Consider the following 26,262-nt stretch of genomic DNA (forward strand, 5'->3'; position numbering starts at 1 on the left):
TGCGAACATTGTGTCTGATCAAGCATCATAAAGGGCCATCCACATGCAAAAGGGTTCAATTACCCCCACCTTTGGTGACTGCGGTCCATAAATGTCAGTGGTGCCGCCTTTGGTCGCGGGTCCCCGCCATATAAACATCGCTAACCCTGTCAATGCCTACATCGATTTGAGTCAGTGTTACCTCCTGCGTCTTTTTTTGTCAAGTGTTCTTGTTAGCGGGGAAAATAAAATATTGAAAATGTCAACCTATCATTATTGTTGTTGTTTGCATAGTATGCACCATTTTGAGAGAGATGATTGGTCCTGAAAACGAGTGTTGGATGGGTGAGGGTAGTGACCACAGAGATTTAAACACTGACACGGGTGGATGCCCATCTTTGTTTTCACAGGGCACTTACTGCCATGGGTCAGCAACCTGCTGTACGTGTCCTTCATCACGGCAGCGCAATATATACACCGAAATGTACCATTATAGGCTATTGTATCGTTTTTTCTAGACAGGAAGACCTTCGTCACTTCGGTCGCGGGTCCCCTCCAATTTAACATTGCTAACCCTGTCAATGCCTACATCGATTTGAGTAAGTGTTACCCCCGCATCTGCCTCAAAATAAAGAATACAGATGGTATGGATTTGGTAGTTGGTCAAAAGCGGGAAAGCTTTTGTTTGTGATTATTAACATTTTCCTTTGATCATGTATCTATCTGTGTCTGTCTTTCTTAGTTGTGATAAGCGACCCGGTCGGAGAGTAACATAATCAAATCTCGATGTTTACTACGATGATTCAGTGTTGTCATGTGCCTCCGTCGCCATCAAACTTACCTTTTTGTCGTATTTCCTTCAATGCAAACTGAATATCGTTTGTGATCGTAGAGTGGAGTAACCTTAAAAAAACCTGGATTCTGGGTTGTATTCGAGGAAATACGGTAGTTTGTAAGAAGCGAGTTTGTCAGTATTTGCCCCAACATATTTGAACATATTGTTCAATGTAGGTCAGACAGTCTTTTAAGAGACTCTCAGTTGGGATATTTGTATAACATACATTACGCTCACAGAAGCGATTGTAACCAACCATAACATGTGTGTCGTCTAGCTGTGTTGACTCGTCTCAACATATATGCTTCGGATGTTCTCCTGACATACACAGGACAAAGAGCACAGCAACGTGCGTAGGATGAACATGGACTCTTTCACAAGTGAAGACATGCTTTCTCAAAACAACTGCGATTAGTCATAGGATTAAGATGATCCTATCTTAGTATTAATGTATAGAAAAGTGAGATCATCATAATCTTATGACTAATCGTAACTGTTTTGTAAAAGCTCAGTCCTAACCATGAGATGTAAGACGCACATCCACAACTGCCTTATGTGAGTGAGTAAACAACAAATATTTATCAAAGTTTCACGTTTTTATTGAGAAAAACATACGTAACTAAATCGATACGTGAATGATAGGCTCATCGGTGTTCTTCCTCAGTTGAAAGTTGTTAGGGGCGGTATTCACTGTCGGTGTGTGTGTGTGTGTGTGTGTGTGTGTGTGTGTGCGCGTGCGTGCGCGTGTGTGTGTGCTCAAAACAAATGGGAACATGGAATTAGTGCAAGGTACTAAACACATGTTAAAGCTACAGCGAAGATACAATGATAATGTATATTATGATATTTACACTAAGGAATTGGTTACTAAATGGAAAAGGAGAGATCATTTTCTTTATTCAACAAACATTTTAAATTATTACTGTGAGCATAACATACTCAATGTATTTATACACATTCAATATTTTAATGCATTTCCAAAAATAATCGGATTTCGTGTTGCAGCACACGTTTTTATTACTAGACATACACGACCACATACACGACAATCTGACAATTTGTATGTATTAGTTTATAGTTTTGTATCCAGCTTTTGAAAACAATGTACTAGAGCTACGTTCAAATAAGCTTAATAGCTTGTTCGCCAATCCGTATGACATTTTGCAAAAAATATGTTTAACATTATGCAAACGTTAGCGATAAACAGATAGATGAATTGTGACAGATAGATGAATTGTGACAGATAGATGAATTGTGACAGATAGATGAATTGTGACAGATAGATAAAAACAGAACAAATAATCTTAATATAAAACAATACGTTGATGTTCTCATTATCAACTATCAATGAAATGTTGCACAAAATATTTAGATTCAAATTAATACTCACTTAATACTGACTTTGACAGACCAGTTACTATTCTTGCTCGTCTTCTTCCACCCCATCTTCCACGCAGTGGAAGAATCTGATTTTATTAAATAACCGATTGTTTTTTTAACGTTCCTTTCCAGCGAAGATCATGTGGGTTGAAGTTTCCAGAGCCTCGGAATACTGCGTGTTCAAAAGTACATCGAATTATCTTGGAAGTGATTCCTTCTTCACGGCTGGACACAGAAGAACTTTCCAGACGTCTTCATCCTTGACTTTGATGGATTCATGCGAGATGATTTGCATCCAAACGTTTTTCGGCAGGTCACTCACTTTGCATCTTGATGTGTTGTCAAGCAAGATCCCATCCGAGTCAACCTTCTTCATCAGTTCATCAAGTGAAAAATGAGATAACTTGGGGTTTTGAACATTGTATTTTCTCTAACCTTATCAGCTACTACTGATGATGAGCGCTTGAGAGAACAGTTACTGGTCATATTTGATGATGGAGCTGACGAGTTTCAAAAAGCGAACTGTGCGTTAACGTTGATGGTAGATCAGATGGTAGAGCTGCGTTCGATGTATATGTTTGAAGCAGGAGCGATGGATCTGAGACTGAGATCACAACTTTAACAGTTTTATAGTGGCGAAAAAATTAGGTTTACGACAGTCGTAATGCTACGATCTCTTTGTGAAACGGACAGAGGTCCGTTGCAAAGAGCGATCTTAGCGCAAAGTTGATCATAACTCATATACTTTAACACACTTGCACTTGCTCCTTGGACCCACTTGCACAAAGATCTTAGCGCTAAGGTGATGGTAACTTCAACACCTTAACAAAGACATACGACAGTTGAGCTCCAAGGTTGTTTTGTACAACGGCACCCTGCGCTGTACAACGGCACAAAACGATCTTAGCGTTATGACTATTACAACTATGTGTTAGAGTCTAGGAGTTAGGGTCATCATATCACTAAGATCGTTTTGTGGAAGTTGGCCCTGGGTACCGTTCTACAGAGCAACCTTAGCGCTACGCCTGTCGTAAGTCTATGTTAAGGTATGGGGATTACGATCACTTTAACGTTAAGATCTCTTTGTACAACGACAACCTGGTCAATAGTAATGACTACATAATTATACGTAATACCCGCTCTGATATGACACACAATCACCCATCTCCATGGAGAGGAAAGTGGTACACAAGTATGCAGACATACACTATATCTGTCACTATCTTCAATGAGTCGTCAGCACTTGACACCACATGGTGGGTGCATAAATCACACAACAGCCACAGGTCTATTTGTATGCACTATAGCTGCAATTGTGACGACTAAGCAATAAAAAGGGCCTCGCATTCAAACACTCCGTGTGTCTGAATGAAGTAACGTAATTATTTAAACAAAATGTATAAGCAGTACTGTAGCTAGTCATATTGAACAGATTCAATCTGACACAAGGAGCTGACAAAATAACACACCTGTTAAGAATGCAAACATGAAATTGTATATAGTGTCTATAGGCGTGCATGTTCGGGCATTGATACATGCACATTGGTACATTAAGCTTATGTCCATCTGTAAGTCTGGAGACATGTTAATTTCAGGAGTACTTTGCGCCGGTCATTTTCTCACCTCAATATTCTAGCCACGTCAAAGGGGAGACAAAGACAGTGTGATGCCCATGTGGAGAGCATTTTGGTCACCCATGATTAGACTGTCCTAAATGTTCTACATGAGCCTTCGGTCACTCAAGTCCTAAATGTTCTACGTGAGTCTGTGGTCTGTCAATACATCCTTTAGGACACCAATGTCCTATCTCCTCAAGATTCGTGCTCTTGTTCTGTCGGAATGAAACTTGTTGTATATATCGTTCTGGAGTTTATGTTTGAAAACAGTTTGGCTGCCCCAACAGACACATTTGGTTGCTATGGAGACCTATGTGAAGTCGGAGTGGAGTACTGCGCCGAGGATTCACGTCACTGCGTGCCATGTAGCCAGACGCAGGATGCCTGTGGTACGGTCAGCATCCTCAGTGACTGCCATCTCTACTGTTTGAGTAAGTAATATTTGTTGGAAATGGAATATGTTATATGTTATGCAATGACCGTGATAGGCAAGGGACAGGGGGACATCACTAGAGAGTTGGGGTATCATTAGAAGAGACAGACAGACTTTATTCAGAATTTAAGGCCTCATGGCCCAGAGTACATCACAATAGCCATAATACGGTGTGGTTGTACAGTGAGATCATTTTAAAAAATGGGTTCTCTTTAAAACGATAGCAACATTTTTTATCAATGATAAGTCTATGTATGATAATAACTTACAGAATTTCATCCTTGTGGGAGTATTGATATAAAAGGATGGTACATACAATTTTCTAAGAGACTCTCAGTATGGACAAATGAGAGTAATATGATATTCATCTTGTATCTCATGTAAACAACAACGTGTGCAGGTTATATCATTTACGTTATCACTATTACATTACCTATACTTCTGGACTTTGAGATTATGAGACTGACATCGTAATTTAACAAACAACCTTAATAAATCTTTAGGTAAAGTATCTGAAAAAATATTATTCAGCTTCAAAGACAGTTTTAACGGATTTATAGAAGGAAAGATAATTTGACTTGTTTAGTCTTGAATAGCAGTCTTGAACATTTATTTCAATACAGCGCTTTTTAAGGTATCATTATGGGATGCTGAGTGAAATGGGTTTAACGTGGCTTTGCCCGTATTCCAGTTGTATCAGGAGGGAATCCAGACTGACTGACTGACTGAGTTTGGTTTAACGCCGCTTTTAGCAATATTCCAGCAACATCACGGCGGGGGACACCAGAAATGGGCTTCACAAGGGAATCCAGAAGTGATGCAGGTATCACACGGTTACCACTTTGGTGGACCCGAGAAGATCCTGGTTAGAATTGGTCTTCAGCAGCCCATGCTTGCTTAGGAGACTAAGGGCATCTGGTGGTCAGGCTCGTTGACTTGGTTGACACCAATCGCGTAGGTCATGCTGTTGAACACTAGATTGATTGGTCTTGGCGCGATTACTTACAGAATGACGACATATAACTAGAATCTTGCTGAATGGAGTGTCAAACAACAATCAACAAACAACAAACAAATAACCACTTCGGTGGTGAGAAACCCAGAAAAATAACCGTATAGGATTTTTAAGAATATAAAACATTGACACGACAAGGGGCATTGACAAGAAATAATTGGACATCGTCACGAACGGGACTTTTGGGCTAAAGAACATTTGGGTACCACCAAGAAATTGGTTAATTGCCAACGATTGATGGTGTCGTCAATGTATAGGACGGTAGTACCAACCGAAGGGGACATAACCAAAGAACAGGGGTGCAGCCAGAGAATAGGGATCGTCGCCAAAGAATAGAGTACCAGGAAATGAGCTGGCAATAGGGGCATCACAAGACAATAGAGCAAAGGGAATATCGAGGAGGGAGGGCACCGCAATTTCAAAGGTGCAACTCATATAATTCTTTTTTCATAATCTCGTATATCAATGGTAACGTCAGCCTTGATGGTCATGGGTTCCCTGGCGTGTTTTATGTGTTCGCAGGACAAATGGTATCAATGAAAACCAATGGACCATTGCTCAAATAAAGTTTGGTGCCTATCCTATTATGGTTTTGTAGAGACCGCCGTAATGTATTTGGAATACCGTGCGGCGTTCAGCAATATTCACTCACCCCAACGCATTTGACATTTATTTCTGAACAAATAATCTGTTCCACATGGGAAATATACAGATCTGGTAGATGTGAAAGTGTCTATGTATCAATCTCTCTTTTTACCATTTTTTTAGATTTGACGGAGCAAGAGCCAAGTACAGTTCACACCACCATTAGCGTAACGGGAGTTCCTACTCGGCCTCATGCCGCTACATGTCAGAGGCTGACTCAACATGCTGTAGGTGGGTTGACACAGTTATGCACCATGGCTCACAACAGAAGCTGTCGATAAGCGATCATGTTGCACAGAGTAATACCACTACGTGTCAAAACAAGCTCTCTTAAATTACAGGTCAACCCGGAACACGTAGTTCGCGTGTTTCTTTTAGAGGCGTGCGGACTATATCAGATAACCGAGGCCCTATTCTATCATTCATTTTCGGTTTGCTTTCCCTTTGATCTAGATGACAGTTCGTCTCTTATATTGTCATATCGGTTGTCTCAAAGAATGTATAATTGGATTTCTTTTCGAGATAACGAGAACGTTAATTAGGTTTATCATTTTACTGAGCCCTGTGGGTCACATTTTGGAAACGCGTTACATAGTGACTCCGTTTGTCTCGAAGAATGGATAATGCGATGCAATTTCGTCGGACTGAGAACGTAGTGTTAACTACTTAATTATCAGTTTCATTGTAAACAAACATGCACATGTATAACATAATGACTCCGCTTTTCCCGAAGTACGGATGACTTGAATTACCTTGAAATGTTCGACAACGTTGAGTTCGCGTAGTTTCATAGTCGTTATTCATCTGCCTATCAATCCCTGTACTACTCCAATCCAAAGATGCGTGTTATCATTTTTGGACACTTCTTCCTTTCCAGAGGAACAGAGCCAGGAACCGACACTGCTCGTCCTAGCGGCAGTGTTTGGTGTGATGCTGGTTATAAATCTGAGTCTTTTCTTTGGCGGCCTCGTCATCCATTACCTGAAGAATGGTCCCTGCAAACAAGCAATGGTATGTGTCGCTGTGTAAGGTGAACTCTGAGTGAGTTAGATTAATTAATGCCGCTTTGAACAGTATATCTTTTCCAAGGCAGCCTGATACCACAAGATATCTCTACACACAAAACATTTTGTTGAATTGTATTTATACATTTACATTTCTTTAACATATTAACTTTTTATTTGTTATTTCATAATGTTCAATATTTATTTATTATCTAATTATTTATTTAATCTTATAAACATTTAATTATTTTAATTATTTTGGGGAAGTAGGGAGCCGGAATAGTACTGTTTACAGGTTACTTACGTAAACCACTAATCTGAAGCCAAAGATAGGCTGCTCACAAACCAGGGATCCTAAGAATCTGGGATTCGACACCATAATCGTTTCATACTAACACGGCTATGGGAAGATAAACTGGTGGTAACACTGAGAAATATGCCTGGTTTGCGCCACGATGTGCACAAATGGTACGTGCCCAACAGTACAGACATGAACCACCGAGTGCAGTTGGTCCCTTGGTCAAGACAGAAACCTATGATCTTGAGTTTGAATTTCTGGTGTGCTCCGCAATTTTTGTTGCTGGAATATTGCTAAAAGCCGTGTAAGCCCATACCCATTCATTCACTCTTGGGTTTGAATCCCTGTCTACACTGACAATGGTTTCTTTTTGGTCAGCAGCAAACATTGTTGACGCCGCTTGTAACATCGATCCAGCAATATCACCTCGGGGGACTCTAGAATTGGGCTTCACACAATGTAGCCATGTGGGTAATCGAACTCGGATCTTCGGCGTGACGAGCGAACGCTTCAACCACTGGGCTACCCCACCATCCCCCTTCCACATTGAGCTGACACGCGGTGATCAAACAGGAACGTTGCGTACATTGATACTATGTCAGTCCGCCATGTGTTTACCCTCTTGTTGTCAGTTACGCTGCGGTGCTCAGTTAAACCTACTCAACAATGACTCTCTAAATGGGTTTAAAAGGGTTAAACAAGTGTGACATCCGCTTTGTACATGTGTGGCACGGCAAGACGAGCAGTGCATGTCGCTTAAAATATCACCCGAAGTCTATCCGACAGACAATCCGACAAAAAATCAGAGCGTACAGCCTTGAGGACACATACATAATAAATGGAGGTAGCACTTAGTTCAATACAAGGGCTGTGGGGTAGCTTGGTGATTAAAGCGTTCGCTCATCATGCCAAAGACCCGGGTTCAATCCCCATGGGTATAATGTATGAAGCCCCTCTCTGATGTCCCCCGAAGTGATGTTGCTGGAATATTCTAAAAGCGGCATAAAGCACATACTCACTCCCTCGCTAGTTAAACACAAAGCTAACGCGTCACATAACATTTGCAGCATTCGAAACGCATTGTGTAATATGCTTTTTGTTTTACTTTATGTGCTGAGTTACATTCCTCAAACATTTTATTTCAGATTTATCACCTGTAAAAAAATGTAGGAGCTCTGCAAGAGGAGAAGTCGTCCATTGGACAATGAAAAGCACGAAAATGTCCGTAGTACCAGGCTGGATAACAGCGAATAACATTGAGATAAATATGCTTTATGCGTTTTGAACATATTTCATCTACAGTTTCTGGCTTTTATAGAAGTGACTGAATGGGATGTGTTTTACGTCTTGAAAGTATTTCATCTACAGTTTCTCGCTTATATAGGAGTGACTGAATGGGATGTGTTTTACGCCGTGAACTTATTTCATCTACAGTTTCTGGCTTTTATATGAGTGACTGAATGGGATGTGTTTTACACCTTGAACGTATTTCATCTACAGTTTCTGCTTTTATAGAAGTGACTGAATGGGATGTGTTTTACACCTTGAACGTATTTCATCTACAGTTTCTGCTTTTATAGAAGTGACTGAATGGGATGTGTTTTACACCTTGAACGTATTTCATCTACAGTTTCTGGCTTTTATAGGAGTGACTGAATGGGATGTGTTTTACACCTTGGATGTATTTCATCTACAGTTTCTGGCTTTTATAGAAGTGACTGAATGGGATGTGTTTTACACCTTGAACGTATTTCATCTACAGTTTCTGGCTTTTATAGAAGTGACTGAATGGGATGTGTTTTACACCGTGAACGTATTTCATCTACAGTTTCTGGCTTTTATAGAAGTGACTGAATGGGATGTGTTTTACACCTTGAAAGTATTTCATATACAGTTTCTGGCATATATAGGAGTGACTGAATGGGATGTGTTTTACACCTTGAACGTATTTCATCTACAGTTTCTGGCATTTATACGAGTGACTGAATGGGATGTGTTTCGCGTCTTGAAGGTATTTCATCTACAGTTTCTGGCTTTTATAGGAGTGACTGAATGGGATGTGTTTCGCGTCTTGAAGGTATTTCATCTACAGTTTCTGGCTTTTATAGGAGTGACTGAATGGGATGTGTTTTATACCTTGAACGTATTTCATCTACAGTTTCTGGCTTTTATAGGAGTGACTGAATGGGATGTGTTTTATACCTTGAACGTATTTCATCTACAGTTTCTGGCTTTTATAGAAGTGACTGAATGGGATGTGTTTTACACCGTGAACGTATTTCATCTACAGTTTCTGGCTTTTATAGAAGTGACTGAATGGGATGTGTTTTACACCGTGAACGTATTTCATTTACAGTTTCTGGCTTTTATAGGAGTGACTGAATGGGATGTGTTTCGCGTCTTGAAGGTATTTCATCTACAGTTTCTGGCTTTTATAGGAGTGACTGAATGGGATGTGTTTTGCGTCTTGAACGTATTTCATCTACAGTTTCTGGCTTTTATAGGAGTGACTGAATGGGATGTGTTTTATACCTTGAACGTATTTCATCTACAGTTTCTGGCTTTTATAGGAGTGACTGAATGGGATAGCAGACGTCACAGGAAGGCCTGAGGTGAATTGGTCAGCACATTAACCTCACTTCCTGATCACTGGACCGTATCATGTTTTAACTTGTAGGCAGAATGGGACTATAGGCAGAATGGGAAGACACCATTACACAGGGTCCCAAACCACAAAAGTCATCCCTATCTTCACGAGTTTTGAACGCCTTATGAGCTTGGTGCTCTCAGCAATGTACAGATGTCACTTATACGATGCAGTACTTGGATCCTAGGCCGCAAGATCGCACGACAGACTTGAGGACAGATTTACCTCTCTCCAAAAGACCAATGTCACTGTCAATCTGTTAATTCGAATAGGCTCAAGTCACCCTCCCAGGCCTGTTGGCCTGTGAACCGAGGCTCCGGTTACAGTCAAGGTCTACGGAATCGATGTCAATAAGCCTACTACAAGGAAGTTGGTACGTTGATTCCATTGGCGGGCCATGTCGGCAACCGTTTGAACACCATGTTGAAGAGGGACTTTAAGTTCGTGGTTAAAGGTCATTGTCCGTTACGGATTTCCTGTCTGTTTATACCAGCTACTCGATCACTTCAAAGCTCGACTGTTGTACTTCGTCCTAATTATTACAGGTCAATAAAGCTTTACGAGTTTGTCGTTCCCTGATCTTTGCACCCAGTGTGGGCGATATTAAAAACCCCAAGGTCAGAACGATAATGTGAAATGTGTCACTATCGAGCTAACGAGGATGAATATAACGTTTCACTTTTATGTGTATCTGACTCAACTCCAATTGAAAAAATCTGATATATTCCTGTGCACTGTTGTAATGATACAGATACTGTGGAAATACGATATCTTTAAAACAGTCCATAAAAATAAACACATAAAACCATGTCTATGTATTTATACCACTTGGGCGGTGGGGTAGCCTAGAGGTTAAAGAGTTCGCTCTTCAAGCCGAAAACCTAGGGTCAATTCCCCACATGGGTACAATGTGTGAAGCCCATTTCTGGTGTCCCCCGTCGTGATATTGCTGGAATATTGCAAAAAGCGGTGTAAAACTAATCATACTCACTCGTATATACCACACATTGTTGCATTAAAATTATGTGCAAATTATCTATATGTACTACAGGTCCGTGGAATCGAAAGTACCTGAATAAGTAAAACGCAAATATTATGGATGACAACCTCCTCTTTATTTCTTGGTCAAGACAGAACCCTATGATCTTGGGTTTGAATTTCTGTTGTCCTCCGCATGTGTTATTGCTGGACTATTGCTAAAAGCGGCGTAAACCCATACCCACTCACTAACTCTTGGGTTTGAATCCCTGTCTACACTGACAATGTTATAGAAGTGACTGAATGGGATGTGTTTTACGCCTTGAACGTATATGACAAACAATAAAGAAGAAGTTGTCATCCATAATATTTGCGTTTTACTTGAACACCAACTTCTAAATGCCTGTCAAGAACCTCACCTGAATAAGGATTGATTGAGTTTTTGGTGTTTCTTATTGTTAACCACCTAACACTATCGCGCTCTTTACTTGTGATTCGGGGGACGATTCCAGCTGCTCTGGTTAGTGAGGAAGAAATATGGGATAAAAGCTGAGTTTTACAAAGCCCCTCTGTAATTAAAGTAAAATTTGGGTAATGTCTATCTGAACTTTTCCTGGCTGAATGAAACCCTGGTTGGAAGCGTTCATTTTCATCCTTCCCTCAAGCATGGACCGTTGTCAACCAGCTGTTTTCCTTTACCTAATATTGCTGCTTGCCTTTTCTCTCTCGCCCCAAATATGATCAACATAGAGGCGATCACGGTGCTGAGATGTTCAAATATATGTTGCCATGGACCAGATACAAAGCATGGCAAAGGCACGTTTGTTGTGGCTTCTTATTGAATAGAGTATTATATTTTGTAAACAACCAGTTACAAGACATGTCACTTGATGCTCTATTTTAACTTCATTATTGAATATGTTCGAGTCACTTTATCAACAAAACTTATTATGAGTTTATCAGATAGAACAGAAGTGACAAAACCCTTTCCAAAGCCATAAGAAATCACTGCTAAAAGCAGAGTCGATTGTACAATTCTCACTATATCATGAGTATATGTAAGTTTCAGCGGTATTACATCCGAACAATGTTGTTTGCAAACACTCTGGACCAGACAACCCACTGATTGTGACCATGCGATACGATGACAGAGCAGGTGTTTATGAAACATACTTAGCTTATTAGTAGTTCTGTATCATATGTATATATAAAGTAAGTGGTGCTTAATTTTGTTTCTCGCGTACTTAATCCTATCTGGTTTTAAATACTGACTTGATAATATGCGATTGATAAAAGTTTAATTGCTGGAACGTTGTTGATGTTTAAAAGAAGGTTATAAAGAATACAGCCATTTTGGGTAATGCACCGACGAGGCAAATAAAAATCCCATAACTAAGACGGTGATAAGGAACACACTCTTTCAAACCTCCACACTGCATACCTTTTCTATCCCGTCAACCCTTGAAAACCCTTCAATGTTCTTAGCATACAAATACAATATAATACCTCTTACCCAACCAATAAGCATTACATAATAACAAATCAACGCGCTACCAGTCACGTGACATTCCCTAGATTGACGTCACTCTACAACTACTTCAACTACAGTCAATCATGGCGATAGATGGAGTCATCCTTATGCTGCCGTTGTTTCTTTGCTGCGGAAGTTATGGAGGTGAGTATATGAGATGTTTTTTTAGCATTACATACCTTTGTGGTAACGTTTCGAGACTTCCAGATATATGTGATCAACGATCACGAATACTTTATAGTGTACTTCAACAATGAATACCTACACTTTATACAATCGATTGCCTGGGCATGCAGGTGTCTGACACAGCTCGACATGAATTTAAACCATGTGAGTACTTAATAGATCCAATGTTTATTAATATCTGATCACTGAACATATTTGAGGAGGAGGTGTCGTGTGTGCAGATGTACACATGCTTGTACCTGTACGCTGTATGCTGGTCACGTTCCACTAACTGCTTCCTTGTTTCGAGTCGTGTCCGTAAAGGAATACTTCATTCGTGAGCAGCGTATTCTGTAATCTTTGCATCATGCAGTATTTGTGTTATATCATAGAACATTTTTGATATATAGTTTTTATCGGCAAACAATTATAGCTTACTTGAGAAAGGATAGACTAATCCAAAACAAAAAAATTAAGTGTTGCATTGCTAAAACTCATTGATGGCGCATAGTAGGACAGACTGTTTTGTTTAATAATTGACTGCCACTAAGTGAGAGTTGAACTGTGAATTTGCGTAGAGTGATGAGTATTATTTTATATCCGAATGATGTTGGTAGTTGTATGTTTGTAGATGTAAATATGAAGTCACAAAAGGAATATACGCACGTCACACCCAATCTGTGCAACTGCACATTATAACAAAACATATAACACAAAAACCATTCCAAGTGCCTGCTTTGGGTAGACCAATTACCTGTCCATTGCGTGAAATGAACAAGTTGGATATCCGCATTGTGAAATATTTACAGAACTGTTTTTCATTCACAACATTTCATGCATATATTTGTGTAGAAAATTGTTTGAGCAGATAATTGTGTGCCCTCTGCACACTGCACGCATTGGACAAACGACCTGCCCTATGCACGGAGTGGGCAGTTGCACAGATTGGGTGTAACAATTACGTATATTCCTTTAATGGAGCATTTTTGCCGCTAACTTTTTTTCGATCGTGCTCAGTGACTTCATTCACTGCAACTAATGAACAAATGGAACAATTTTCCAGAGAGTCAGTTTATGACAATTTACCTGCATCTGGTTGCAATGGATTTTCCTTTTGTGATGTGACTCATGCTGTAGCTCATGACCATTGATTAGCTGGTCACGTTTTATATACAGATTCATTGTCAGATAAAGACTGGGTCTGCACGTTATGACTGAAGTAAGTATGGGATTTCCACCAACGCGTCTGTACACTACAAATTCTCGATCAAGATAGGAGTAGGATGAGTGAGTGAATGAGTTTAGTTTTACGCCGCTTTTAGCAATATTCCAGCAATATCACGGCGGGGACACCAGAAATGAGCTTCACACATTGTACCTATGTTGGGAATCGAACCCTGACCTTCGGCGTGAGGGGCGAACGCTTTAACCACTAGGCTACCCCACCGCCCGAAGATAGGACAAAATGCAAAATGCAATATTAATCAGGATATTTAACAGGAACGGAGGATAGTTACTGGTGTTCAACATATCAATATTCGTAACCCGGATGATGTTAAAGTAAGTATATACCTGTCTCAGTCATTTCTTTACACAATATAGCATGGTGAGGACCATCAAGTGTGTTCTGAAGCGTATGTGACACACGGTAGATAAAGGACCATTACACGTGCACTGGGTAATGGTGACCTGTTTTCAGTAACAATCGGTCATCCTTCTTCTCTCGTTGCTCCCTGCTGTTGTTATATCACACACGACGTACTGTTGTAACTTCTGATTGTTCTGAGACCACTGTCCATCTCCATTTTGTTCAGTGCTACATAATGCATGTCCATGACAAAATGTACTGACTACCTTCAACTAGTGGTAGGTGTATAAATATTGGATCTAAAATATCTTTGGCTCTTTGAGAGAACGCGCACATCGAGTTTCAGTTGCAAATATATCAGTTTAACACCCCTTATACTTGGGTCTGAGCTAACAGCATGGTCTGTCCCGACCGGTTTCATTAAACTGTCTAACATTTTCCTTCTTAAACCATTAAAAACCTATTTGTATGTTCATACATTCCCAAATCCTATCCCATGAGGCATCAGTAAATACAGATAGAGGCTAGTTTTCAAAATTTAGCTATAGTTATTAATAAGGCAAATATATTTCTAATGTTAAAGATGAAGAATACGATTATTTGTTAGAACATTTATTCTTACCATCATGCATTAAAGATGATTATCCAAAGGTAGATCACTGGCCCTGTATGTTGAAGCTCCCTCATTCCTGGTTCGGGTCTATGGCATCTAGCATCCATTTGGTAGTCTATGACCAATCATAGTACACATTGTGAAATGATTGGGAGTGTTATGCAACGTGATTGGTTGTTAAGGTGGATAGGATTCCGGAAATCGGAATATGTTTGAGACAAGACACTGGACATTTTTTTTAAATGTATAACTTGTCTTTCTAAAATACATTATCAAAGTAAGAAACATGACTGTTTTTAATTAATGAAAATGGATATAAGGCATCTAGTCCACACGGACATACCATGCACTATATTCGACATACATAAGAACCTTCAAATATAAATTGCAATTTAACAAACGCGTATGTGCATACTGCGCTTATATTGTGTGCGATTTGATCGTTGAAATCACTTCTTATGCACGCCTTTCTAATGCGTGAGCAAACATTTGCATTTCAGAGGGCTGTAAACTGTTTTTTTAATGTATATAAATTGTGTGTTATCACTGAAAGGATCGTGGATGAAAAAAGTGTGTCATGCATTTTAAGGGGTGTAAATAATGGTTCGTGGAAGTATTTCATTTATTTACCGGTTAACAATTAAGTATCACCCTGTGAACACTCACAGAACCCCTATTATGACACAATGCCATATGTAATATGTAATATTGTAATATTTGGGATAGCATTTTCGTAGTAAAGTACAGATTCTAGAACTTTTGTTGGGTTGAGTCCCATCCGTGATTCGAACGCACACCCTCAGAGTCAGGCACGTAATCGCCAGCACACAAAGTCAGCCGACTAACCGCTCAGCCACCGCGGCCTCCACCGCTGGAAGAAAGTGTAATCCTAAATATAACATATGTTAGAACCTCTATTATTCCCCAGAGGAGTCGACTTGAAAATCCTTGCTTGCTCCACTGGTTTGTTGTTTTGAACATCACAGTTGTCGTCTTCCAGGGAATAAACCAGAGCTGTATTTCATTTCGCAATGATTCATATTTTTTATGTCCCAAAAATGACAAAAAAACACGCTGTTATTTAGCATGTAGCTTGTCGAAATGAAAGCCACCTCCATACAATAGATTTGGGTAATAATGATAAATGAAAGGAAGTGCTGAACAGGTTTTCTGAACCACAAAATACAATCTATTTGACATCCAGGGTTGCCCTGTAAATGGTTTAACTTTTTGTATAACCTGATAACATATCTCATATTTGCAGATAACGGGATATATTGTCACTGTGTTTGTGTGTGTTTTTTTGGTTGTTTTGGGGGGAGGTGGGAGGGGGGGGGGTGCAATTTATTTTGTGAATACGTTCAGGAAGTTGATGAGTCAAAAATCATGAAATATAAAGCTTTGGGAAGAGAGTGTTATGGGTGTCAGCTTCTTTATTATGAGGAATACAGTATATCCTTCCTCCTTCATTCATCCACCTGATGAAGGATGTGTATCACAGCTAAATGCCATTCAAAGACTTTAACGCTTAGTTTGATAATGGTGTAAGAACCTACATCGAAACGCCGCTCTATGCAATAAACCAGAAGTTGTCATCCATAAAGTTGCATGCTACTTTGTTTTCTGATTGTCATTTCATCGGTTGATTGGTCATTACGATGTGGATGGAGGAAAGGTAGTCAGGTAATCTGCGACGATGCACGCATTTTGCTATGTGTACATATTGCCAATATTGATCATAGGAAAAATAAGGTTCTTGTACAAAGTATACTCAACCAAAAACGTTAAGGACCACCCCAATTTTCAATATTACTATCTAATATGAAGTGGAACACTTTTTATGGATAGACAACTTCTTTGTTGCAGTAGTAGTTGCGACGTTTCGGTGTAAATCCTAACACCGTTATCAAGCAAATGCTAACGGTGTTAGGATTTACACTGACACGTCGCAACTACTACTGCAACAAAGGAGTTGTCTATCCATAAAGAGTGTTCCACTTCAATAATACCATCTTCTAAATGCCTCTTAAGGAAGTTATAATATCTTATATCATCTGGATATCATGATCCAGTAATACTTGAATATTGAATATTTGGGTGGAGTATATACACAGCACAATACATTTGTGGAATTGGTGATATAGTGAGCACAAATACCTCTGTCTCGCCGCGACTGTAATAGCTACGTGGATTCTTCTGTCGCTTTTGCTTTATATCAGCCTATATATAGATCCACTGATCTCCTATAACATTAACATTCCTTAAACGAATATCGATCTTGATAGATAATGAAGGAAAATAAAAAGCGAAACGGAGGGACAATACGATCCAAGTTCACTGTACATGTGCCTCTATCATCACGTGCAAAAACAAACTTTCAAGAGATCATGTTTACATTTAGACTTCCAAAGCTGACATGCATATGATTTAATCCCCAAGCTATCATCGCGCCCATAACAAAAGATGTTCCCCAGTGCGCTGGGACATTGTCATAGCCAATGGTAAACGGTCAAACGATCGCCAACACCCATTGTACGTTGTAGTAACCGAAGACTGAAAATATTCTATTGATGTTGTCATAGCCCAATTTCTGCAATTAAACCTTTCTGCCATTAAACCCCTCGCGCAAACGGTTCCTTTGGAAATCTCTGGATAATACCTGCAGCGCATGTTTGTGGTTAAAGATCTTTGCAAAAACTAGTCACAACGTGGCGTGTTTATCGACCTGTTACAATCAGTACTTTAACAACTGGCGAATAGAAGTATACACTAAGGTAGGTTGCAGTACGTTAGAGTGTTTCAGGTGAAAGAGTTGGTACGATAGATTGTGGAATGGCGATTTGATATCAACGCGTCACTGTGGGTTCTTGGGGAAACTCGTGCAGATTCCGGGAAGGAGCCAGTAAGCCTAAGTTATCTTAAGGAGGAATAAGTGGTGAAAGGTGTCACTAAGGTCCCCTGTTATCAATCAATGAAACTGGTCGTTTATGAAGCGCCTGTTTCAAGTCCGTGAAAGTCTGCTCAAAGGCGCTTTGAGGAGCTCTGACACAATGTTTTCAGTTGTATGCCATTTCGAAGAAATGAGTTTTCAAACTAGACTTTAAGTCGCTAAGTGTCTGAATGTTCCTGAGGTACTCTGTGATTGAATTCCACATAACGGGACCAGCTTTGGAAAAAGCTTCTGTCACTATAAGAACTGGTGCGTGTTTTAGGAACACACAGAAGATTCTGATAATCTGAACTGATAATCAGATAATAATGATGGAATCCGATCTTTAACAAGATCGCAGATGTATGGTCGTGCTAGGCCACGTTTTGCCTTGAAGATCAAAGTCAGAATCGTGAACTGGACTCTTAAACACACAGCAACCAGTGAAGTTCCTTGAGTACAGGTATAATGTGGTCATGTTTGTGTGCGCGACTGACAACCCTTGCAGCTGCATTCTGAACTCATTGAACATTTACAATAATGTTTTGAGGTAGTCCACAGAATAATGAGTTGCAGTAATCCAATTGGGATATAACATGTGCTTGAAGAAGTGTAGCCCCTGTTGTTGCGCTGATGACCAACTATCATGCACGTGGAAGAAAACTCACTTGCAGATCATACTAACTTGTGATTCCAGGCAGTGTGCGAAATAGCAACTGGCCCCCTAGTCCGTGGCTAGTAAAAGTCCAGTCGGGCCAGTAAATCTCAACAGTCACTGGGTAGTGATTTTTCATGGGGTCATTTTGTAAATATGTAGCTCTCTCCGACTTTTTGAGCTATAATACACATTTAAATCATGCAAGACTCCGAAGTTTCTTGCTTCAGCGGCTATTGCTCAGAGGCGGAAGTGAAAGGCTTTAGTGGACATGTTTCAATGTTATCATAAGAAACTCTCTATTACCATCATTCAAATTTGTTGGTCATCTCATGTGTGAGACAGTTATTGCCATAAAGGTTTGACGAGCTGAGGTTTCATTGCTAGGTTTGAAGGCAAAATACAGTAGAGGCCTGTTGGAAGCAGCGTTATTCGAAAACTGATAATGAATAACGTGCTAGCAGTGGGTTTGTTATTCACTCTATGCCCGGCATCAGTTCTATCAAATATAAAATATAAGATATAAACTAATCAGCACCGGGTTCATTATTCACTCTATGCCCATCAGTTCAATCAAATATAAAATATAAGATACAAACTAATCAGCACCGCGTTCGTTATTTATTTTATGTCCATCAACTCTATCAAATATAGGATAACAAATATAACATACCGTATTTCCAGCGGGTCCGTGTTTCGTTATTATAACACGAATAACGAATTAAGTGCCAGTTTGTTATTCCCTGTATGTCCATCAGTTTTTTTCAGACTCCCAACAACTGTTTATCAGATCATCACTTCCGAATAGCAAAACACTGACCAGAACCGTGTTTGTTCAATCAATCTTTGTGTCATACTGAAAGGCCACCGGCCTGTAGTACATTAATTAGTCACGTGTGGGTAGTAGAACATGCTTTTTTAGAGTAAACGTTTTGTGACTATATATGGGCAATCTTTCTAAAACGTGATTTACTGGAATTATTCATCAATGATATACACTTATGAGTTTCAGGATTACATGAAATTCATCTTCGACCTCGTTTAAGTTGCACATTTGACAGATTCTATTTTCTTTCTTAATTCCTTTGTATCTTCCAGTTTCAAACATTTAAATCATGCGCAGAGTTTCGGAATCTCGCTAGTGAAGATGTATATTTCCTGAAGGTCAAAACTGAAAGATGTTGTTATGTATATATGGAATCTTTTATCATTTTGTTGTAAAAGCGTTTATTAGATAATGAGAGTCTAGTTGGCCAATCTTTTCATGTCTTTGTTTAACTGAACCGACAAATGAGAATGAGATTCTACAAATTGTTCATGCCAGGTATTGCCGATAGATAATAGCAAGTGTTTTATATCTGTTACCCAATTCCGTTTTCCATGGCTATCATATAGTATCATCATATCATAAGATTTTCTTGGCAATCTGTGTGAGGGCATTGTTAATAATTTTAGCCAGTATCAAATAAGTTTTACATTTTATTCTATGTACAATTGCCATCTTCCACATTCTCCGAAAACTTTACAAGTTGACGTGGCTGTTTTCTCGCCCCGAACTTTTATTGTATGCATACAAATGAACTTTTTCTATAACATCATAAGTTTTAAAACCCCATACGTCTGCACCATATAGCAAAATTGGATGTATTTTGGCGTCAAATATTTTGAAAAAAGAGTTGAAAGATACGTCGCCTAAAATATGTTTATATTTTGTTATACCTATTAATATTTTCTTTGCTTGTATGATGCCTGTACTGCCCATGAAACATGATTGGTAAAATGCACACCTAAGCATTTATACGAAATGATTGTTTCCAGTCTATTACCCTTGTAGAACCATTTTTCATTATTGGGTATTTTTTTTAAGTGTTACGTCTTTCTTATTCAAGCATCAACGTATGTGTAATAACTAGCACATAATACACAACACATGCCATCAAAGAACATAAACACCGTTGTTCTCAGCATTTTCGAATTCACTGTGGCTTGAAAAAGTCTTAAATACTGAAAAAGGCCCAGTTAAAAGAAATTCTTTACTGATTCAAAGACGGTGTCCCAGTTTCCTACGTAATACTAATAACATGTTGATAATTGTCAGTTTGTGTACATATTTTTAAAAAAAATTTTTTTTCAGTTTTAAGCAGGTTTTAATCTTGACAGCTGAGAGACTATGTTACAGTTCTCTCTGTATCTACATTCACTCCAAAACATCCCTAAAATCGCAAATGGAATCATCCATATAACAGAAATGGGTGATTCTATTCTTATAAAGAAGGTAAAAGGTCTGTTCTTTCACCTTTACCCTACCTTCCACCCTTGAATATAACAGCAAGCAAATCCATAATGGGTCAGTCCATTATATGGAAAGAGGGGTGGGACCCAGGAGGAATACAGTACATCCAGAAATCGGTGAAAGGTCATATAAAATGTCAGCATTTGCAAAAGATTGAAATCATGATTATAGGAACGTTTATCATGAGAATTATCATCATCTCTGATAACGAGCGAAAGAAAAGAAGGGTTTTGGAAAAATAGAATATGTTTATAACAGCAAAATACAAATATGTATAAAGTGTAAATATTGAGCTAACAGATCTGGGACGTGGTTTACAATTGGTTTCCATGTATCACAGTAATTCTCTGATTTGATAATCCATCTTTGTAGGCCTTTAATTGTGTTTGTAAACAATATAATGTCATCGGCAAATAGTAACTGGAATATTTGTATTATATATGGATGTAATTGGATACCGTGCGAACAGTTTTCTTGGATTTGGGTTGCTAATTCATTTATAAATAATGTAAATAGAAAAGGGCTTAATATACAGCCTTGCCTGACTCCTAATTGGCTCACAAATGTATCTCATAATTCATTATTACTCACATTACTCATAAATGTTCACATTTTCATGTATACTCCGCAGTAATTTTCCCATTTCGCAACTGACACCTTGCTTGGCTAAGAGATTCCATAGTTTGTTTCTGTTTATTGTATGGAACGCCTTGGAAAAATCAACAAATAAGGCATAGAATTTGTGTCCCTTTTGATTAAGATATTTCTGAATAATCGTGTTTAGTATTCAGTGTATGTCCATCAACTCTATGATAGTCTCTCTCCAAACAACTGTTAGGTAATTCAGTACTTCTGATATGTCTATTTTCGTTATTTGTTCTCGAATACGAAAACATGCAAGCAGCAGATATGTTAATAACACGAATCTGCTGGGATTTAGGCATCTAGTACTTAATTATTCCAAGTCTGAATAACAAATCCTGTGCTGGTTACCTTATATCTTATATTATATATTTGATAGAATTGATGGGCATAGAGTGAATAACAAACCCACTGCAAGTTCGTTATTTGCTATTTGAAAAACGAATATCGATCCCCCTGCTAACTATACAGTTGGATATCATCTGCATATAGATGATACCCCTATCCATGTGTCCTGGTGATGTTACCAATAGGTGAGATATACAGCGAGAACAAAATTGAGCCCAAGACCAATCCTTGTGGAACTCCATATTCCAATATATGAGATGTTTCTTTTATGAGGACAGACAGATATCCTCCTGAGAGACACAACAAGATAAGCCAAATCTCTTTTGGAATCGATTGAGTAGGATAGTTTGGTCGATCTATCGAATGCAGCTGCTACGTCAAGCAATACTAGAACTGCAGCTCCATTTGTATCAACAGCTTCAAACAGGTCGTTTTGTACTCACGAAAGTGCCGTCTCGTTACTGTGATTATCCCTGTAAGCTGGCTGCAGTACTTTCACATGTTGACAGTCTGCAAGATGTTCCTAGAGTCTGGCTGAGACCACATGTTCCAGCACCTTTGAGATGAAGGACAGATTTGATACTGGCCTGTAGTTGTTCCGGAGTTCTTGTTCAGGGCTGATATTCTTGATGAGTGGAATCACAAGAGCTTGCTAGCTACATCTTTGGCTGTAAAACTATACTCTACCTGTATTTGTTTCAAATGTCAGTCACGAGAGTCAAATTTCCAACTCCAGCCAGAGTGTATCAAATCCATCTGTTACAGCTCAGTTGGAAGTCAGCTACATCTCTCCACAGGTAGCCAATCCATTTCTTAGTACTTCTCCTCAAACCTTTTAACGTTCTTGTTTGAGGTGATTTCAGGATGCTTTAATGCAACAACCAAAGAGGAACAGATTAATCGTCTTGTGTCGGCGGCAAAAATACATCTTAACATCGATGTTCCTAGTGATCTGTTGACTGAGGTACATGTGGAGATGAATGATGGATAAAGCTTTAGTATTCCTGACCATAATGCAATGGAATGCACAAAGTCTTGTTGCACATGGGGATAATTTAAAGCATTTTCTATCAAATAGGTCACCACTGCCAGATATTATTTGTGTACAGGAAACTTTTCTTTGGCCAGAGAGTCATTTTAGAATTAATGGCTATTTTGGTCTACGTCAGGACAGACTAACCAGCAATCCGAATACTAAAAATCCTCGGAGAGGTGGTTGTGCTATATTTATTAAGACTGATTTGTCGTATCAGGTTCAAGAATTACCAAATACAGTGTATGAGGCTAACGCAGTAAAACTTCATTATGAGGAAGATAAAGCCATTACTATTGTTAATATTTATAATACAGGTAAGCCAAACGTAGATGAATATCTGAAATTAATTGATCCCAATGGAGGCCCATATTTTATATGTGGGGACTTCAACAGCCATAATATGTTTTGGGGAAGCAACAAGACGGATTATAATGGTCGGATTGTTGAACAATTTTTAGATGAAGCAGATCTTGTCCTTTTAAACGATGGTAAAATGACCCGCATGGATCTTGGCAAATGGACTTTTTCTCCTTTAGATCTATCAATGATATCATCACACATAGCCAGTAAGTGTAACTGGGATGTATTTCAGGAAGATGCGTTAGGTAGTGACCACTTTCCTGTTTTACTGAAATTCAGGTTCGACCATATCGTGATTCTTGTGATAAAGTCCCTCGGTGGAAATTCAAGAAGGCTAATTGGGCACTTTTTTCTAGTCTGTGTACTGAACATATCACATCCGATCTTATAAATGGTGATGTTAATATGTCTAATGAAAATATCACAACACAATTAATAAGAATTGCAGAAGAGTCCATTGGAAAATCGTCTGTTAAGAAAGCGGCATTCCCGCCAAAGTCCTGGTGGAATGACAGCTGTGAAAAGCCAATATCGCAAGGAAAAAGCATATAATAAGGTTCGCCACTCGTCATTGCCATGTGATTTGGCTGATTTTCGTAAGAAACGAGCTACGTTCCAACGTATTGTACGGAGTACAAAACGGTTGAGCTGAGGGAATATATTTCTAATATTAATAGATTTACATCATTAACTAGTATCTGGTCCAAGGTGAAAACGATCGGTGGAAATAATATTCGTTCACCTATACCGGTAATGGGAGAAGCTGGAGAACTCGTATCAAAAAGTCAGAAAGTAAATGCTCTTGTTAAGCAATTTAAATCTGTTAGCAGTTCTGAAAATTATTGTCATGAATTCAGAGAATATAAACAAGTTTTGAAACAAACTTTATGCCTGAAATGTCTTCTGCCATGTTGGAAAGTAGCTTGGAAATCAATACAGCTATCACTCATGATGAACTTAAGGCAGCCATATCAAGAACACATAATTCGGCACCAGGCGCGGATGAGTTGTGTTATGAAATGTTTAAGCATATGCCAGATTCTTCTCTAGCTGTTATTCGGGAACTGTTGAACTTAAGTTGGTGTTCTGGATCCTTGCCTAGGACATGGAGACATGCAATAATAGTTCCAGTGCCCAAACCAGGAAAAGATCCATCGCTTCCTGCATCATATAGACCGATTGCTCTCACTTCTAATTTATGTAAAATCATGGAGAGAATAGTTACTAATCGCCTGAACTATTATCTTGAACGAAATGAGCTTCTTACTCACATCCAGTCAGGATTCAGAAAGGGGCGTTCATGTATAGATCAGCATGTTCGTCTGGAAACTGAAGCACAGAAAGCTTTATGCAACCAGGAATACATGTTGTGTGTATTCCTTGATATCGAAAAGGCTTATGACATGATTTGGAGAAATGGTTTGCTTTTTAAATTGTGGAAACTTGGAATTAGAGGCAACATGTTCAAGTGGATATGGTCATTTTTGTCCGAAAGAACCATTCAAGTTCGCATATGTCAAGAACTGTCAGGCGTGCATATGACTGAAAATGGTACCCCACAAGGAAGTGTAATAAGTCCAGTTTTATTTAATATTATGATCAATGACATTTTCGAGGACCTGCCTCTAAACATAAATGCAGCACAGTTTGCTGATGACGGATCGTTTTGGAGACGCTTTGGTAATTTTCAGTTTGTCATAGAATCTATACAAAACTGCTTAAGTAAAGTCAGTACATGGTGTTCAAAATGGGGGTTTAAGATTTCAAAATCAAAATCAGTGGCAATGATGATCACAAGACGTAAGATCCCTCATGATATCAGTTTAACTCTTGGACACCATAAACTGGAAATGGTGTCAGTGTTCAAATTTCTTGGTGTGTATTTTGATCAAAGATTAACATGGTCTCATCACATCACACATTTGTATAACACATGTAACAAGATCATCAATCTATTAAAGTGTATTTCAAAAACAAAGTGGGGCGCTGATAAGTCAACTATGTTATTGCTGTACAAGGCCCTTATCTTGTCCAGACTTGACTATGGTTGTCAGGTGTATATGTCGGCGGCTAAATGTCATCTTAATAAGCTTGATAGAATTCAGTCTAAAGCTTTGAGAATATGCACTGGTGCATATTGTACAACTCCAACCTCAGCTCTTCAAGTTGAGTGTTCAGAAATGCCCCTTCACCTTCGAAGACAACAGGTATCTTTGAAATATTTCTTGAAAATGAAAACCAAGAACAAACACCATGCAGTCACTGAGATTGTTAATGACTGTGTGGAATATGTCATGTGTGACTGGACTCATGGCAAATTACCCTTTGGCTTGAATATTCAGAGATTAGCTGATCAACATGGTATTTACAACTGTAACCCAGTTGATCCTTCTGCTCCGCCTGTCACACCTCCGTGGGTTCTGCTGAAGCCTGGATTGAATTCTGAACTCAATTTAATCGTGAATAAGAGAATGGACCAAAACATAATAAAAGTGATAACTCAAGACTTTCTGTCTGAAAATTATTCTAATTTCACACATATATACACTGATGCATCGAAAGAACCATCCAATAATCGTACTGCTGGGGCTTTTTGGATACCCAATTTATCGATCGCTAAGGTGTTCAGATTCCCTGATTATCTTTCTGTTTTGCAGCTGAACTTTTGTCCATTTTGCAAGCATTGAGATGGGTAGATGAACATGACCATGAAGCAATTATCTTTACAGATTCTATGGCAGCAATCAAAGCTATAGAAGCTGGTGCAAATGGATCTAGAGATGACATTGTGCATGAGATATTAAAGTTGGATACATCTTTAAACATGAAGTACATTGCATGCGACATTGTGTGGGTCCCAGCACATGTTGGAATACATGGGAATGAGATTGCAGATAATTTGGCCAAATCCGGGTTACAGTTTCCTGAAGTTGATTTATTTAAATTTCAACCAATCCCTAAAGATTATGAAAATGTTTTATCGAAATCTGTTACAAGGAGTTGGCAACAGTTGTGGGATACAGGTACTACCGGCCGACATATGTACAAACTTAGACCATCACTAAAATCTGGTCATAAAATTCGTCGTCGTAAAAGGCGTGATGAGGTTATTCTTTCACGTCTAAGACTTGGACACTGTGGGCTAAATGCCTACAGGAGTATTATAGATAAGACGGTCTCTTCTAAATGTGGCCATTGCAATTTGGAGACGCCTGAAAACATCGAACATTATCTAATTACATGCCCTGGGCATAACAACATAAGACAAAATC

The 26,262-nt window shown here is 38.9% G+C and overlaps 1 protein-coding gene and 1 long non-coding RNA gene across 8 annotated transcripts in view; both read left to right on the forward strand.

The window, feature by feature from the left end:
- The first annotated feature begins 1,037 nt into the window (after positions 1–1,037).
- On the forward strand, positions 1,038–10,662 carry LOC124268655. 7 transcript variants are annotated; one of them, XM_046703629.1, is made up of 6 exons: positions 1,038–1,373; positions 2,327–2,507; positions 4,081–4,241; positions 6,027–6,134; positions 6,781–6,914; positions 8,351–10,662. In XM_046703629.1, exon 6 carries the CDS (start codon positions 8,731–8,733, stop codon positions 9,814–9,816), a length of 1,086 nt encoding a protein of 361 aa, XP_046559585.1. In that variant the 5' UTR covers positions 1,038–1,373; positions 2,327–2,507; positions 4,081–4,241; positions 6,027–6,134; positions 6,781–6,914; positions 8,351–8,730; the 3' UTR covers positions 9,817–10,662. The 7 variants fall into 4 exon arrangements, with proteins under 7 accessions (XP_046559585.1, XP_046559589.1, XP_046559586.1 ...); XM_046703630.1 differs by having other exon boundaries at positions 1,038–1,369; XM_046703631.1 differs by lacking the exons at positions 1,038–1,373; positions 2,327–2,507 and having other exon boundaries at positions 2,603–4,241.
- A 1,737-nt stretch (positions 10,663–12,399) lies between these two features.
- LOC124268657 overlaps positions 12,400–26,262 on the forward strand; it is a 28,538-nt gene continuing 14,675 nt past the window's right edge. Inside the window, exon 1 of the long non-coding RNA XR_006896319.1 lies at positions 12,400–12,505. This is a non-coding gene — a long non-coding RNA (uncharacterized LOC124268657). The remainder of the gene's footprint in view (positions 12,506–26,262) is intronic.

The sequence above is a fragment of the Haliotis rubra genome, unplaced genomic scaffold, assembly GCF_003918875.1.
Source record: "Haliotis rubra isolate DU_JTF1 unplaced genomic scaffold, ASM391887v1 Scf1397, whole genome shotgun sequence".
NCBI lineage: Eukaryota > Metazoa > Mollusca > Gastropoda > Lepetellida > Haliotidae > Haliotis > Haliotis rubra.